A 15,971-nucleotide genomic window follows, 5' to 3' on the forward strand; every position below is an offset into this window, starting at 1 on the left:
TAAAAGTCCCTCCAGTAAGGATTTTTTTCTGCAAGCCCAATTTTACTGGCACATCCACAATTATAATTATTTTTTTTAGCAACAATAAATTATAATTTGTATTTAGTATTTTTATTTTGATGTAAAAAATATTTTAAAGAAAAAAAAATATTGATTCCATGATAGCTAAAATTTTCATAGTGAAAATACACTTCATTTTCTAACTAATGCCTACAAGATCACACGATTCAATTTTTAATAAATAGGCTGTTATAAGAAAACAACTTGTGATAGTTGTGGTTTATGATTGAAGTTTTGAACACATACATGCTGAATCAAGTAATTTCTCTGGGAGCAATGGGTAAAAAAATAAATATGAATGCACAGGTATTAATGTTGAGCGTCAATTTTTGTTCATATTTAATTACAGGTAAGGTCAAATAGGATTTACCACAAAATTAATTTGATTATATCCAGCCAGTTACCAGACGGAGAGGGAGGGAGCAGGAGACAAACAGAGAGAAATTCCTCCAGGGTCCCTCCCCTGTGGTTTGTTATGTGCACAATCTGAAGAATGCGTGTGTATGGGCTCCTGCCAAACCCACAATCCTAGCTCCCATAGAAATGATCAATCCAATAATACCACTTGATTTATTACCTGGATTTGGCAACTAGTAGCAGGTTGCACAGCACAGATCTTCAAATATTTTCTGGGCTTGCAATAAGACATTGCTCATACTGAATGGAATCTTCTAGAAGTGAGTGTGAGCGTGCGTGTGTGTGTCTCTGGTATACCCTGTGTGTGTGTGTCAGGTATACCCTGTGTTATGGGGACAGAAAGATGGCGATATATCCTTGTCCTTGTTGGGAAATTCTTTGGTCCCCAAAACTGCTTTTCTGCTAAATGCAGAAAGTTGTGTGTGATGAGTAGGGTTAGTGTAAAGGGATAGAATATACAGTTTGTACAGTATAAAAAACACTATCTCTACGGAGAGTCTCCATAAAACATGTAAACACAATGTGTGTGTGCGCTCCTAGATTTGTGTTCAGGTCTTGAAATTCCTTTTGCGTTTTGTGTTTTCTTAGAGTCACGAGGATACGTCGACAGCATTGCGCACACATCTATGTCATCCGACGGAGAGCTCTTCCACTCTGATGTCACAGGAAGTCCCACCTCCTGTCAGAGGATGTTTGGATCCATGCACTCTATTTCCACCCCCAGCCCATTGGTCAACACAGAGAGGTAATGACCGTCAAGCAACAGCAACCAATAGGAATGCATTATATATCAGTACAATATTGGTTATTGATTGTATTGGATATTTAATTGTGCATGTTCATTTCACATTTAGATTACTCAATAAAAGTTATTATTTTAGAACGCTAAAAATCTATTCATGCTGTTAAATGTAATATTAAACCATCTCAAAATGAATATCCATGTACCAATATAAAAAGAATAAAATATCCATCCACCGCCATATACAATAGTCAACATTTGAAGTGGATCAAAATGGACTTTTCTCATAATTTGGTAACTGGTATATTAGGCTACTGTCACTTTAAGACCTGAAACACAGACCCAATATACTGTTTTATATATAGCCAATATAATTGTCTTTAGCACAAAATCTGCTGGAAGGAGCAAAATTATGCCAAACGCGTGCAATCCCTCGCCGAGATTCAAGCCCTGTAAAACCAAACAATATTCATCCGGAGCAAATTAAAAAAGTGAGTAAAGGGACACAGGTTTGTGTGTCAACTCGCTGTCAGAGATATTAGAGAGCGGGAACGCGCACCTGATATTGTGTATCCTGCTGAAGAGTTTCAGATATTTCAGTATCGATATGTATCGAAGAATCAGTATTTTTGACAACACTAGATAGTTTATGATTACAGATGTTCTTTTAAAGGACAACAATTGATAAATGCATATGATCTAAAATTCAACCCGCCAAAGTGGCTAGTAGAAGTGACTGCGTTGCACGCCACCGCTGAAATCCACCCGCATTTGGCGGGTTGTTAATGTCTAACCCTGTTAACAATTTATAAACACATGCTAGGGTGTGTTTGTCGTTGTAAATGAGATGTAAAAGAGAACCCTGTTCTGTGTTCTCTTCTCCTTGCAGCCCCACTCCAGCTCATTGCTGGTTAGAAGGTGGATCCAGCACCCCTTTGAGACACTACACACCCCAGCCCTCCCCACCCCTCATCCTCTCGGCACCCAACTCCCACAGCTCCCCTCGAGGAGCTCCCCGCAGCCTGGCCTCCTCTCTGGATGTGGGAGGACTGGAGAGTAGCCTGCTGGAGGCTGTGGAGGGTCTTGAGGCTCTGGGTCTGGACATGGATCTACCTCCACATCTGCCCCTGAAGAGACGTGGGACGGAGGGCTCGGAGACCTTGTTGAGTTTCCCGCTCAGCAGGAGTGCTGTCAGCACGTCCTATGCCAGTCACAACACCTCGCCTACCAGATCTACACCGAGTCCAGGTGAGTGGCGTGCCTGTCTGCAAGCGCGCACACACACAGCCAGATTCAGCTTTAAAATATAACGTGGTGATATTCTTATTTGCAGATTTCATGGCCAGTAAACCGGAAAACGTGAAGTTTGTTCAGGATACATCAAAGTTCTGGTACAAGCCGGATATCTCGAGGGACCAAGGTAAACAATATTAGATCATCGGTAGGACTTAGTTGAAGGTAGAGGTCCTGTTAAATATGAGTTCAACAAGATTGAGACTGAGCCATATGCATTACCATTCAAAAGTTTGAAAGAAGTCTCTTATGCTCACCACATCTGCATTTATGTGATCAAAAATACAGTAAAACTGTTTTCTATTTAAATATATATTGTAATTTTAAGCTGAATTTTCAGCATCATTACTCCAGTCTTCAGTGTCACATGATCCTTCAAAATCATTCTAATATGCTGATTTGCTGCTCAAGAAACATTTATTACTATTTTCAATTCTTATTATTCTTCCCCATGATTTTTGATACATAGAAAGTTCAGAGGAACAACATTTATTTGAAATATACATTTTTACTGTCTCTTTTGATCAATTTAATGCATCCTTGCCGAATAAACCAAAAATTACCAAACAGCCCCAAGCTTTTAAACGATGGTGTAAGTACAATCTGTTTAATATAGCATACACTTAGCATAAATCACTTCTTATGTTGTCTAGTTGACCACTGAAAATTTGTAGAAAGATGATTTTCAATGTTTGTTTGCTGAATGATATGAACACTGAATCTACTTCTGTCCCTAACAGCCTTATTTTTACTTGCTACTTTTTTGAAGCAGACTGAAAGTGTGACAGATGTTTTCAATCATATTAAGCAATCTCAATCATATTCCTTTTTAATTCCTTCTAGTAAATCGATTGGTTCAGATGGTTCATTTATTTAAAAAATGAAATAGTAAAACGTTCACCAATGTATTCGACACATTGCAAAGATGTAAACGCCACATTTACTTTTTGCAGCATTATAAATATTATTGATTTTTGACAAACATATTTCTGACAATTTTTTTAAAACAATATAATATTTAGTCAAATGCTGCTTATCACAATAACTTCTGTGAAAGAATTTGTGTTTTCTGTTTATTGGATTTATATGTAAATTGATCTGATTACTAATCTCAAAGTCTCTTAAAGTGGATCTCAAAGTAGCTTCCATCACTGCAGTGCCCTGGTTTATAAGCGTTACATCCTCTTTGCTTTTAAGATGACTGAATAATACATGTTTGTTTGTTTTTTTTGTTGTTTTTTTCATAGCTATTGGCATTCTCAAGGATAAAGAGCCGGGCTCCTTCATCATCAGAGACAGTCACTCGTTCAGAGGAGCTTACGGATTGGCCATGAAGGTGGCCACGCCCCCACCCTCTGTTCTGCAGCAAAGCAAAAAAAGTAAGAGAATGCTGCACATTTCTTTTTATGACGACTTAAGCTGAACGATGGCGCAATTGACTGAGCAAACGCACAACCTGCCCATAAACTATACGAGTTTTAAAACCATATTTTATGTACCTCAACAAGTCCTTGGTGTGGAAAATATCTGACCCCGGTTCCTGGTTTGACAATTCTCTCTTTTTTTTTTTATGGAATATTGCAGTATTTATTATATCTGATTTATCCTGCACATCACAATTATTTTGCATGTGCCCTCGTAATATTAAAACAAAATAACTTCCCTTCCCACCTGCAATGACATCTCTTCTCTTTGACGACGTGTTTTTGGGGCAGGAGAACTTGTCACTCACATGACATCACAGCAATAGCAAACCACAACCGTCCAACGATCCAATCTATTTACTAAATCGAGTCCCGCCCTACATTTTTTCTTGTTTGAGAAACGGTTTCACGCAGATATATGTGACAATAGGGAAGAAAAGCCAATCGCAACTTCTGTTTCATGCTAACTTTAAACACTTTATCTGTGTAGAACAGGTAAATATGAACAGCCCTTAGATTCTCAGGCTCTGTTTACAACTGCTATTGAGATGTGTTTGGTCGATCGTATCAGAAGTGGACAACGCTAAATACAGGTGTAAACCGGGTCTAAAATGTAAAGAGCAATGTTCCCTCACCATTTACCCGCCCATAGTCCCTCCCCTTGAAGAAATCAGGACAAGTGGTTGAACGTGGACAAAAGAGACGAATTAAAACACCAGGTGTAAACAGGAATGTGTCTCCCTCGTCTACTTGTGATCCAATCGACCAAAACGCATCTTAATACCAGGCTTAAACGGCCTGAATGTACAGGGCAACTCCTTGAACGAACTGCAGTAAAATATTTGATAGACTTTAAGACCTTGAAGAGCTGGACATCCCAACACTATTGTGTGAGGAACAGCTGAATGAGTGTGAACACAGCTGGAGCGTTCATATCCAGAGCCCCTCCGTAAACATGGTGTCTCTCAATCAGAGGAAGGAAGGGACACACACACACACACACACACACACACACACACACACACACACACACACACACACACACTGTCCGTCTCCATCTGATTATCATAGTTCTAGTTGTCTCTGTAAGAGGGGGTTTCATACAGTATTATTATACTGTTTTCTGTGTCATGAGAAATTGCATTTTGAGATAAGAGTTTATTGTACCAAACAAACAAACTCTGTTTTCTCAAAGTCTGTCTATCTGATTAGAGTAAAATGCAGGAAAATCTGTCCTTGTGTTGTTACTGCTCCCTGTAGATCATTCTGAAGGATCTCTAAATTAGAAACAAGTAGCTGAAATGCTCTTTATAACAAGATCCATGATCATTTCATAGCTACTTTCTCAGTTTGTATGACACATTTCAGTGCATTTCCTATTGCTACTACAACATGTAATTGCTTTGATAATTAAAAATAATTTTAGATATCCTGTCTCTTTGCACAGTGGGTGATCTGTCCAATGAGCTTGTACGGCATTTCCTGATCGAGTGCACACCGAAAGGTGTGCGGTTAAAAGGTTGCCCCAACGAACCCTATTTTGGTAAGTATCTGTTGATGTCATTGTCTGCATGAATTGAGGACTTGAGTGCTGCTATTTAAAGCCTTATCATTTGCATGGTCAAGATCTCCCTCTGGTGGCCATAATCAGGAGTGTCATGCTATTTGTTTCCATTTTCTTTTCACTCATTTGGCGTCAGTAGGTTTTTCATTTTAAAAGAAATGAATACCTTTGTTAAGCAGAATGATCAAACGTGACATTAAAGACTTCTATATTGTTACAAAAGATTTATGTTTCAAATAAACGCTGCTCTTTTGAACTTCCTATTCTGTTCTATTCTATTATTAAACAGCACAACTGATTTCAATATTTATGATAATAAGAAATGTGTCTTTCTTGAGCAGCAAATCATCATATTAGAATGATTTCTGAAGGATCATGTGACACTGGAGACTGGAGTAATGATGCTGGAAATTCAGCTTTGCATCACTGGAATAAAATGCATTTTAAAATGTATTCAAATAGAAAAAAGTGTTTTATACACTAATAATATTTCACAATATACTGTAGTATAAAATACTTCTAAAAGGATTTACATGTCCTTTTAAATAAGCAAAATTGCAACAACTGTGCATTGTTGTTGTATGAAAAATATTATGGTAAAACATTTTTAACTAATTAAAAATGTTTCCTGTATGTACAGGAAGTCTCACAGCTTTGGTGTGTCAGCATTCAATCACACCCTTGGCTTTACCCTGCAAACTTATCATCCCAGGCAGAGGTAAGTAAAGTTATTAGTGTATGTCTGCATGTGTTTTTATTTTTATTTTTTTTAAGTTATTCTGTACTAACTGGATGGGCCCTTTTTCTTTTAGACCCTCTAGAAGAGTTAAATGAATCTCAAGCACAAACATCTACAAACTCTGCAGCAGAGCTACTTAAACAGGGAGCAGGTAACTGAATTTTTGTGTGCATGTTGAATTTGATCACTGTATAGGAAATGTGTTTCATGTGCTAATGTGGGTGTGTGTTGTTCAGCGTGTAACGTGTGGTTCCTGGGCAGTGTGGAGCTGGAGTCTCTGACAGGAGTTCAGGGTGTGCAGAAGGCCACCACTGTGATTTTCAGTATGGATCCACCAACTACATCCACTGTTGTTCACTTTAAAGTGTCTGCACAGGGAATCACCCTTACAGACAACCAGAGGAAGTGAGTCTCTCTCTCTCTCTCTCTCTCTCTCTCTCTCTCTCTCTCTCTCTCTCTCTCTCTCTCTCTCTCTCTCTCTCTCTCTCTCTCTCTCTCTCTCTCCCTCTCTCTCTCCCTCTCTCTCTCTCTCTGTCTCTCTCTCTCTGTCTGTCTCTCTCTCCCTCTCCCTCGTTCTCTCTCTCTCTCTCTCTCTCTCTCTCTCTCTCTCTCTCTCTCTCTCTCTCTCTCTCTCTCTCTCTCTCTCTCTCTCTCCCTCTCTCTCTCTCTCTCTCTCTCTCTCCCTCTCTGTCTCTCTCTCTCTGCCTGTCTCTCTCCCTCTCCCTCTCTCTCTCTCTCTCTCTCTCCCTTTCCCTCTCTCTCTTTCTCTCTCTCTCTCTCGTTCTCTCTCTCTCTCTCTCTGTGTATGTGCGCATGCGGGAGTGAGTGGATGCGTGTGAGTGAGAGTTCTACGGTGAGAGTGAGTTCTCTTTCTTTTTCTCTCTTTTTTGTTGTTTGTGGCCCAAATAACATTTTTTAAATATATATTATTGTGTGTAACTAAGTTAGAGGGTAGCAGGTTTTGAGGTGAACTAAGGAGCGCAGTCTTCCAGCAAGTGCTGGTTGGCGATGGCGTCCTCTGAACGCCTCAGTTATGATCGGCTTTCACGCAGGCATGGCATTAAAATTGCACCTGCAATTAATTGTTCAGTAGAAGAATGTAGTTTGGCAGTTGGGAATGTTGTCGGTCACGACAGCATAATGTCAGCGTCTCGTATGAATAGTGCGGTAGTAATTTTTTTAGATAACATTGAGAAAGTGAACAGCGTGGTGCAAAAACGGAATTGTCATACAAGAGACGTTTACGCCAGTAATGCCTTTAGTTCAGCCGGCAAAAAATATAATTTTGTCCAATGGCCCCCCGTTTATAAAAGATGAGTTGTTGATCACAGAATTGTCTAGGCATGGAAAAATTGTGTCACAAATGAGAAAAGTTCCGTTTGGCTGTAAATCCCCTTTACTTAAACATGTATTCTCATTCAGACGGCAAGTTTACATGGTACTAAATAGTGAAATTGAGGAAATAAATGTGGCATTTAAATTTAGATTTGATGGCTTCGATTATGTTGTGTTTGCAAGCTCTGAGACGATGAAATGTTTTAAATGTGGAGGGGAAGGCCACATTAGAAGTTTGTGTCCGGGACAGACTGAGGACACTAGTGGCGAACGCAGTAGTTGTGGAGAATGATGATGTCAGAGCAGTCGTCGAGCACGAACAAGCCGAAGCTGTGAGGGATACAGCAGAGGCTGGAACAAGTGATGCAGGAATAGGAGGTTCGGGAATGGTAGATGGGGAAACATCAAATGTTATTGACTAAACAGTTGATTTGGTGATGGAAGATGGGGTTAGTGAGGAGTATGTGAGTGATGGTGCAATTTTTAAGACGCCCTGTGCTAAGAGGAAAAGGAATAAAATGAAAAAAGGGGATACAAAGTCAAAACAACTGCCAGAAATACAAGCTGATGTACATAAGGATGTTGAAAGCAGCACTGCTGAAGATTCTGATAGTGATATTTTGGACAAAAGGAGTAGGCGTAGTGCTTACTCTTTTGGAAAAGTTAGGTCTTTTTTACAAAAAACATGAAAAATGTCCAGGTTACAGACTTCTTCCCAGACCGTAAAATGTTCATTGACTCTGTGGGGATGTTAATGCGAGGCGAGGGTGAAGAACAGTTTACTGTTCAAGAAATGTACAGATTAAAGAAATTTGTTGCAAAGTTGAGATCAGAACTTCAAGCAGAGGATGGGTTTGAAACGATATAGTCTACTTTGCTCCTACACACTGAAGCTTGACTTAATTCAAGTCCTTTTCTCATTTATTTTTTTAATGTGTGTAGTGAGGGTAAGCACTCTTAATATGAATGGGGCACGAGATCCGTATAAAAGAGCACTGTTATTTGAATTAATAAAACAAAAGCAAATAGATGTTGTGTTTATTCAGGAGACACACAGTGATGGTCTAAATGAAATTGACTGGAGAAAAGAATGGGAAGGAGTGGTGGTGTGCTCTCATATTAGTTCTACAAGAGGAGGGGTGGCTGTTTTATTTGCCAAGCATTTTACTCCTGCCTTTTTTGAGGTGAAACAAGAAATTCCTGGTAGACTTATTGCTATACGGGCACAATTTGAAAAATTCAATGTTGTGTTTATTAATGTGTATGCTCCCACTAATGGCGCTGAGAGAGTTTGTTTTTTTAATAATCTCAATGGGGTCTTGCTGTAACTCAGATGAATATTTGTTTTTAGGTGGTGATTTCAACTGCACTGAGAATTATGTATTAGATCGAAATCATGCTGAGCCTCATCAAGCCTCAAGCCACGCTATGCGAACATTGATTGAGACTCATAAATTGTGTGATATATGGAGGCGTTTGAATAAAAATGATAAACAATATACGTGGACACATACTCGAGAGAATTTAATTTCTTTGGCCAGATTAGATAGATTATTCTGCTTTAAACACCATTTTAATATTATGAAAAGTTGTGTAATTAGTCCATCTGGTTTCTCTGATCATGCTGTTGTTATATGTAAATTTTTTATAGCAAATATTAGGTCAAAGAGTGCCTATTGGCATTTTAATGTTTCTCTGTTGAATGATTTAAAGTTTAAAGAGGTTTTTGTCTTTTTTTGAAAAGAATTTAAATTAAAAAAAAAGTGTTTTGTAAACTTACGCCAGTGGTGGGACTATGGGAAAGTTGAAATTAGATTATGTCAACAGTATACTTTTAGTGTCTCTAAAAATATAGAACAAAAACTTGAAGCTGAAATTGTGGAGTTACAATCATTAATAGAGGTCACTGGAGAGCAGAGTGGTATTGATGCCATGAAGTCCAAAAAGTTATGTATTGCGGACCTACTAGGCACGAAGGCAAAGGGAGCTTTGGTCAGGTCACGTTATCAAAATCTTACGCAAATGGATGCCCCGTCTAAATTCTTTTTTAGTTTAGAAAGAAAAAATGGCCAGAGTCGACATATTCACCCACTACGCTCAGAACATGGGCAAGAGCTGACAGCGCCGTCTGAAATAAGACAGCGGGCTGTGAGGTTCTATAATGAACTGAATGGGAGTGAATATGAGGAAGCTGAAGAAATGTCTGCTAGTTTTTATGCGGGTTTACCAAAGCTACAGGAGAAGTCAAAGGCAGTGCTTGAGAGGCCTTTGTGTGAGCAAGAGCTCTGGAATGCATTGCAGAACATGGAGGGCGGAAAAGCGCCTGGTATTGATGGTCTGCCAGTTGAGTTCTACAAAGCCTTCTGGGAGGTGATGGGTGAGGATTTCTTGGGTGTTCTCAATGAGAGCATAGCTGAGGGTTCTCTTCCTCTGAGTTGTAGTAGAGCTGTGATTACTCTTCTACCAAAGAAAGGCGATTTGCAAGAAATTAAGAACTGGAGACCAGTGAGCTTGTTGTGCTCTGATTTGAAAGTCTTCTCTAAGGCTCTGGCCAATAGATTGAGAGAGGTGATGGGGCAGGTTATACACCCTGACCAAACGTATTGTGTGCCTACTAGGTCTATTTTAGATAATATTTTTCTTGTTCGAGACATAATAGAAGTTGCTGGTCTTTTGGGTATCAATATAGGACTCATCTCCATTGATCTAGAGAAGGCATTTGATAGAGTTGAGCACCAGTACCTTTGGAAAACTCTTAATGCTTTTGGTTTTGGCCCAGGTTTTATTGGAGTAATTAAAGTGCTGTACAGAGATATTGAAAGTATGCTAAAAATCAATGGTGGTTTGAGCGCCCCTTTTAAAGTTAATAGAGGCATTAGACAGGGATGTGCACTTTCTGGAATGCTGTACTCTTTAGCAATCGAACCATTGTTGAATAAGTTGCGTTCTAAAATAGAAGGTTTAGTATTACCTCACAACAACTTGCAGCATCAGATATCAGCTTATGCTGATGATGTAATGATTATGGTTAATGGACAGAATGACATAAATACTTTGGTTAAAATTGTTGAAGATTTTGGAAACATATCTGCTGCCAAAATAAACTGGAGTAAAAGTGATGCATTGGTTTTTGGGAAATGGGAGAAGAGTCCACCATTTTTACCTGGTGGTTTAATTTGGAAAAAAGGAGGGATTAAATACCTGGGAGTTTTTATCGTGGATACTGTCACGCAAGGAAAAAATTGGATTGGGGTGGTTGAAAAAATAGAGGGTAGACTAAAGAGATGGAAGTGGATACATCCACAAATATCCTTTAGTGAAAGGGTTTTAATAATTAACAATTTGACTGCCTCATCATTGTGGCATAGATTGTCATGTGTGGACCCTCCTCCTGGGTTGCTTTCTAGGTTGCAAGTAATGTTTGTTAATTTTTTTTGGGATCGGCTCCACTGGGCTCCTCAAAGCGTACTTTTTCTGCCTGTGGGAGAAGGCGGCCAAGGAATGGTACACCTTCCAAGTAGACTGGCAACCTTTCGCTTGCAATTCATCCAGAGACTATTAACTGGTCCTGAGGATCTGGTATGGAGAAAAGTTGCCCAGATTATCCTACAGAAGACTGATAGTCTTGGACTTGACAGCACTCTGATACTTATGGATCATAAACAGCTGAACTTAAAAGACTTACCTTCTTTCTACCGTGGACTTTTTAAAATGTGGGGACATTTTAATTTTACCAGGAATGGAAAGACAGATTCTTTATTTTGGTTGTTCGAGGAGCCGCTGGTCAAAGGAGCTCGTTTTGCCTTATCAAGTGAGTGTTTTCCAGGTCTTACGCTAAGGCTTTGTGGCTCTGGTATGGTAAAACTAAAAGATTTAATTGATGTTGTAGGACCTGATTTAAGTGATGTATCTGCATTGGCCACGGCACTAGGCCAGAAGTATTCCCGTCAAACTGAGGTAATTTTAAAAACATGGAAAGGAAGATTAACAGAGGAAGAATTAATCATGTTGCAAAATTTTGGTAATGGAAGCCTGGTTCCAAATATGAAAGATCCATTTCCGAAAATTGTCATTTCATCAGATTTAAAGGGTATGTCTGGTATTTTGCTAGATTTAAAAGGGTTGCATGATTTGGAGCTGGGTTTGGTTGCAGGAAAATTGTTGTATAGGTGTTTTGTTAAAATTTTAAATAAAGTGGCATTAAATGAGAAAGAAGACACTGTGTGGCGAGAAAAGTTTGGGTTACAAGAAGAGGATAATCCAGTTTGGAGGGTGATATACAAACCAACAATTGAACAAGCAAACCGGGGATTTGCAGTGGCGTATATTGCATGGGGCTATAGCTATTAATGCTTTTGTTTCTGTTATAAATGCAGATGTTGTTGACAAATGTTCTTTTTGTGGTACCAGAGAAACGTTTTTTCATTGTTTTACAGAATGTACTAGATTGGAAATACTTTTTGATTTATTGAAGGATTTGTTTTTAAGATTTCGGGAAAACTTCACATTTAAAGTGTTTATTTTGGGATCGAGATATTGTAAAAAACAGAGAAAAAAATGGCAGCTAATTAATTTTATTGTTGGACAAGCTAAACTTGCAATTTACATCACAAGGAGAAATGAAATGGAAAACAGACATGGTCGAGATGTTGTACTTTTTAAAGCTTTTTTAAAAGCAAGGGTTGGTGTTGAATTCAAGTATTATAAGGTAATGAATGACATAGAGTCTTTTAAATTGGAGTGGTGTTATGATAATATCATCTGTACTGTTATTGAAGGAAATATTGAACTCATTTTTGATATGTTATTAATTTGAAGTTGTTTGTATGATACAATGAAACTGCCTTGTTAATTAAAGTTTTTTCTAAAAATCAAAAAATCTCTCTCTCTCCCTTCCCTCTCTCTCTCTCTCTCTCTCTCTCTCTCTCTCTCTCTCTCTCTCTCTCTCTCTCTCTCTCTCCCTTCCCCCTCTCTCTCTCTCTCTCTCTCTCTCTCTATCTCTCTCTCGCTCTCTTTGTGTTTCTGTGTCTTAATTCATATTTCATGGTCAGGTGGGTTTTAGTGATAATGTAACGCCATAATTTAAATCAAATGAAATGGCACATTTGGTTACATTTAGGTAATGCTGTGTGAAATGTTTTGTTCCGTGTTTCATAATCAGCTGTTGTTTTGTGTATAATTTGTTTTTTTGTTGTTGTTTTTATTACTCTTTTTTTTTTTTTTGAAAGACTCCAAGGCTGCAATTATTTGATAAAAAATACAGTAAAACAGCAATGTTGTGAAATATTAAAATTTGAAAATATAACTCTTTCTTGTGATGTCAAAGCTGAATTTGCAGCATCATTACTCCAGTCTTCAGTGTAGCTGAACATGACTTTCTGCACAAGAAACATTTCTTATTATTATTATCAATGTTAAAAACAGTTGAAAGTTGCTACATTTTCAGAACAAAAATGTTGATCCTGGAACATCTTACCTGGCAAAATCACGGTGACCAATGTCCATACATGTATATACATACATACCATGTTGTCTTGAGTTTTTAAATGACTTTGTGTTTCCAGATTGTTCTTCAGGAGACACTATGTTGTCAACACAGTGATATTCTGTGCCCTGGATCCTCAGGACAGGAAGTATGTAACACATAGACACACACGTTAGGCTTCCATGCTTTATGGGGACTTTCCATAGACATAATGATTTTGTACAAACTGTATATTCTACGTTTCCAAAAACTTCACTTAGTATGATTTATAAGCTGTTTTATAAATTGTTTAGTATGTTTATTTGGCAATTTGAATTAATTTAATTCAATTCGACATTTATTTTTTTATTGGATTTTTGTGGGATTATCTGACATCTCTACTGATCTGTTCACAGATGGACACGAGACGGCTGCACAGCTGCAAAGTGAGTCCCAATCTCCGTTTTGAAGTAGTGCTAGTTGTTTATTTGAGTAAACGTGCTCCTTGGACATTTATTCATTGTTGTGCGTGTGTGTGTGTGTGTGTGTGTGCGTGCGTAACAGGATCTTTGGCTTTATTGCGAGGAAAAGCGGGAGCAGCACAGAGAATGTGTGTCACCTGTTTGCCGAACACGACCCAGAGCAGCCCGCCAGCGCCATTGTCAACTTTGTGTCCAAGGTGATGATAGGCTCTCAGAAGACCAAATAGAAAAAAAATACACAGAGATTCTGGCAGATGGAACTGAGTCACATCCACACTGAGAACATCCTCGACTTCAAATGTAGAAGACCAAAACATGTTCAGCTTCGCTACAGTTATGTGATCAGTTTCGCTTGCTGATGGTGCTGAGAGAAGATGAAACATCAGTATTGTAATGGATGAAACTTCTCCCTGCTATTTGGACAAAATGGGGCATCGCTGAATATCATGGGGACCAGGAACAAATTTATAGGCGGACCTTAATGGCCGACCCTTTTCACAAGTCCCAGGACAACATTCCTGATGACTGTACTGAGGATGATTTCCACAGAACGTCTTTGAAATCCATGTACTGTTGCGTCACGTGACACGTCCAATAGGGGGCGCCACACTTCTTTAGCTCACTCTCGCACTGCCATAAACCGAGTCTGCTCAAAGCAGTTGAAGGCCTAAGGGGGAAAATGACTTAACAGTGGTTGTTTTTATTATTGTTGTTATTATTATTATTTTAGCTGCCTAGAAGACTTTTTAGCAGTTTCATTTGCAGTATTTCGGAGGTCCCTGGTTTCTTTTGTAAATAATAATGATGGAGGTGTAACTAGATTACTTTGTGTCTGGGCACATACGTACATCCACAAGATGCAGACCAAAGAACATTTTGCATATCAATTTACAAAACTTCAATGTTTTCGATTTTATAAATATATTTGTGTATATCAAATACCACTTTAATGTTTTTATAACTCAAATATTCAGTACATTGTTGTTTATCAGTGTTTTTGTTTATAAGTGCGGAGCTAACATTTTAAGTCAATGACAAGTGGTTTCCTTAAAAAGCATGTTGGCTTAACTTTGTTTATATATTTGGAAATATTTATCATATAACTCATATTGTGTGTATATTCATCTCTTACTCATCTATGCGGCATGATTGTTAAAACGTCTTATTTGATGAATCACCGTATTTGAGGTAAGCAACATGACATTACTCATGTAAACTCAATACTTCTGACATATTATTTTTTACTGAACAAGTGTGTAAATGCTTGATCAAAGAGGATTCTGGGCTAAAAGTTTCACTTGGAATAAATCGGAATCAGACATAAATATTACAAAAACTGTTCTGTACTTTTCTTGTACTGTCTAACTCTTTGGTTTATTTGTAAACTAATGGTTTATGGACTCTATACATGCACAGAATACAATAAAGATATTGTATGGTACTAAATTGATACAGTGTTTGTCATGAAAGGACATCAATCATGAGTTCTGTCGACATGCTAGTTGGTTCACTTGCAGGTTAAAGCCACAAACATGCACAAAAATGCTAATGCTAGTTACGCTGACTTATTTTCTTACTTTATTATGGCTGTGACAAACTTCAAGAGTTGGGTAGTTTTCTTTAAAATGATTGTGCTATTAAGTGTATTAATATTATGATATTTTTAAAACTATCTATCGAGCTACAAACATTTAGCTGCCCCCAAAATCATGTATTACATAGTAGGAACTGCTTTTGGTTTGGGACTTACTTTAAGACTGCTAAAAGATGTTATGTGTGTGAAAGCAATTTGGACATCTACAACATCTGTCATGTTGTCTTTATCATGTGACCTACCAGCTTTGTTGCGTCACTTACCTGCCCATCACAAAACCTCTCCAGTGGCCTTATGGGATAGTAAAGTGTCAGATCATCCAGGTACTTTTCGTCTACTGTTTTATGAATACTATGAATTCTGACATAATACTTAGCTCACATACTATTTTTCACCTACTATATAGTATAGGCATTCAGACATAAGGGTTAACCATTTTTTGCAAACAATTGCTCTGTCTTTACTGTAATGCCCTGTTCACACCAAGAATGAAAACTATAACGATATTAGCGTTATTTGTATGTATGGTGTCTGCTGCTTTAAATGTTTAAGCTCTTTGAAGTCAGATGGATTCTGATTGGCTGCCAATATTTGATCATTTATCAGCTGGAAAAAAAATATAATAATATTGTTAGTTCAGTTTATACTTTATTGTCCCCTTAGGGAAATTTGTCTTGGGCTCAGTGTATGCTGCATTTCCAGAATACAAAATAACACATAAAATATTCTAAATCCATCACAGAATAAATCGAGCACATGATGTAGCTCACAAAAATAATCTGTACAGTAGAGCACAACATGTAGACCATGCAAACGGTCGTCATACTGCACATCTACAAAGACCACTGTTACCACAC

The 15,971-nt window shown here is 38.1% G+C and overlaps 1 protein-coding gene across 2 annotated transcripts in view; it reads left to right on the plus strand.

Annotated features, from left to right (window-relative positions):
* tns3.2 (tensin 3, tandem duplicate 2) overlaps positions 1-14,966 on the plus strand; it is a 49,740-nt gene extending 34,774 nt beyond the window's left edge. For both annotated transcript variants that reach the window (XM_077220964.1, XM_077220965.1), the window contains 11 exons: positions 1,066-1,222; positions 2,109-2,467; positions 2,553-2,639; positions 3,760-3,891; positions 5,384-5,479; positions 6,141-6,218; positions 6,313-6,390; positions 6,476-6,644; positions 13,139-13,207; positions 13,455-13,484; positions 13,603-14,966. In XM_077220964.1, the coding sequence (XP_077077079.1) occupies positions 1,066-1,222; positions 2,109-2,467; positions 2,553-2,639; positions 3,760-3,891; positions 5,384-5,479; positions 6,141-6,218; positions 6,313-6,390; positions 6,476-6,644; positions 13,139-13,207; positions 13,455-13,484; positions 13,603-13,747 (1,400 nt within the window). In that variant the 3' untranslated portion in view covers positions 13,748-14,966. The remainder of the gene's footprint in view (positions 1-1,065; positions 1,223-2,108; positions 2,468-2,552; positions 2,640-3,759; positions 3,892-5,383; positions 5,480-6,140; positions 6,219-6,312; positions 6,391-6,475; positions 6,645-13,138; positions 13,208-13,454; positions 13,485-13,602) is intronic.
* The last annotated feature ends 1,005 nt before the right edge of the window (positions 14,967-15,971 follow it).

The sequence above is a fragment of the Siphateles boraxobius genome, unplaced genomic scaffold (genome assembly GCF_051911475.1).
Source record: "Siphateles boraxobius isolate OS27281-9 unplaced genomic scaffold, OSU_SipBor_1 8, whole genome shotgun sequence".
NCBI classification, from domain to species: Eukaryota; Metazoa; Chordata; class Actinopteri; order Cypriniformes; family Leuciscidae; genus Siphateles; species Siphateles boraxobius.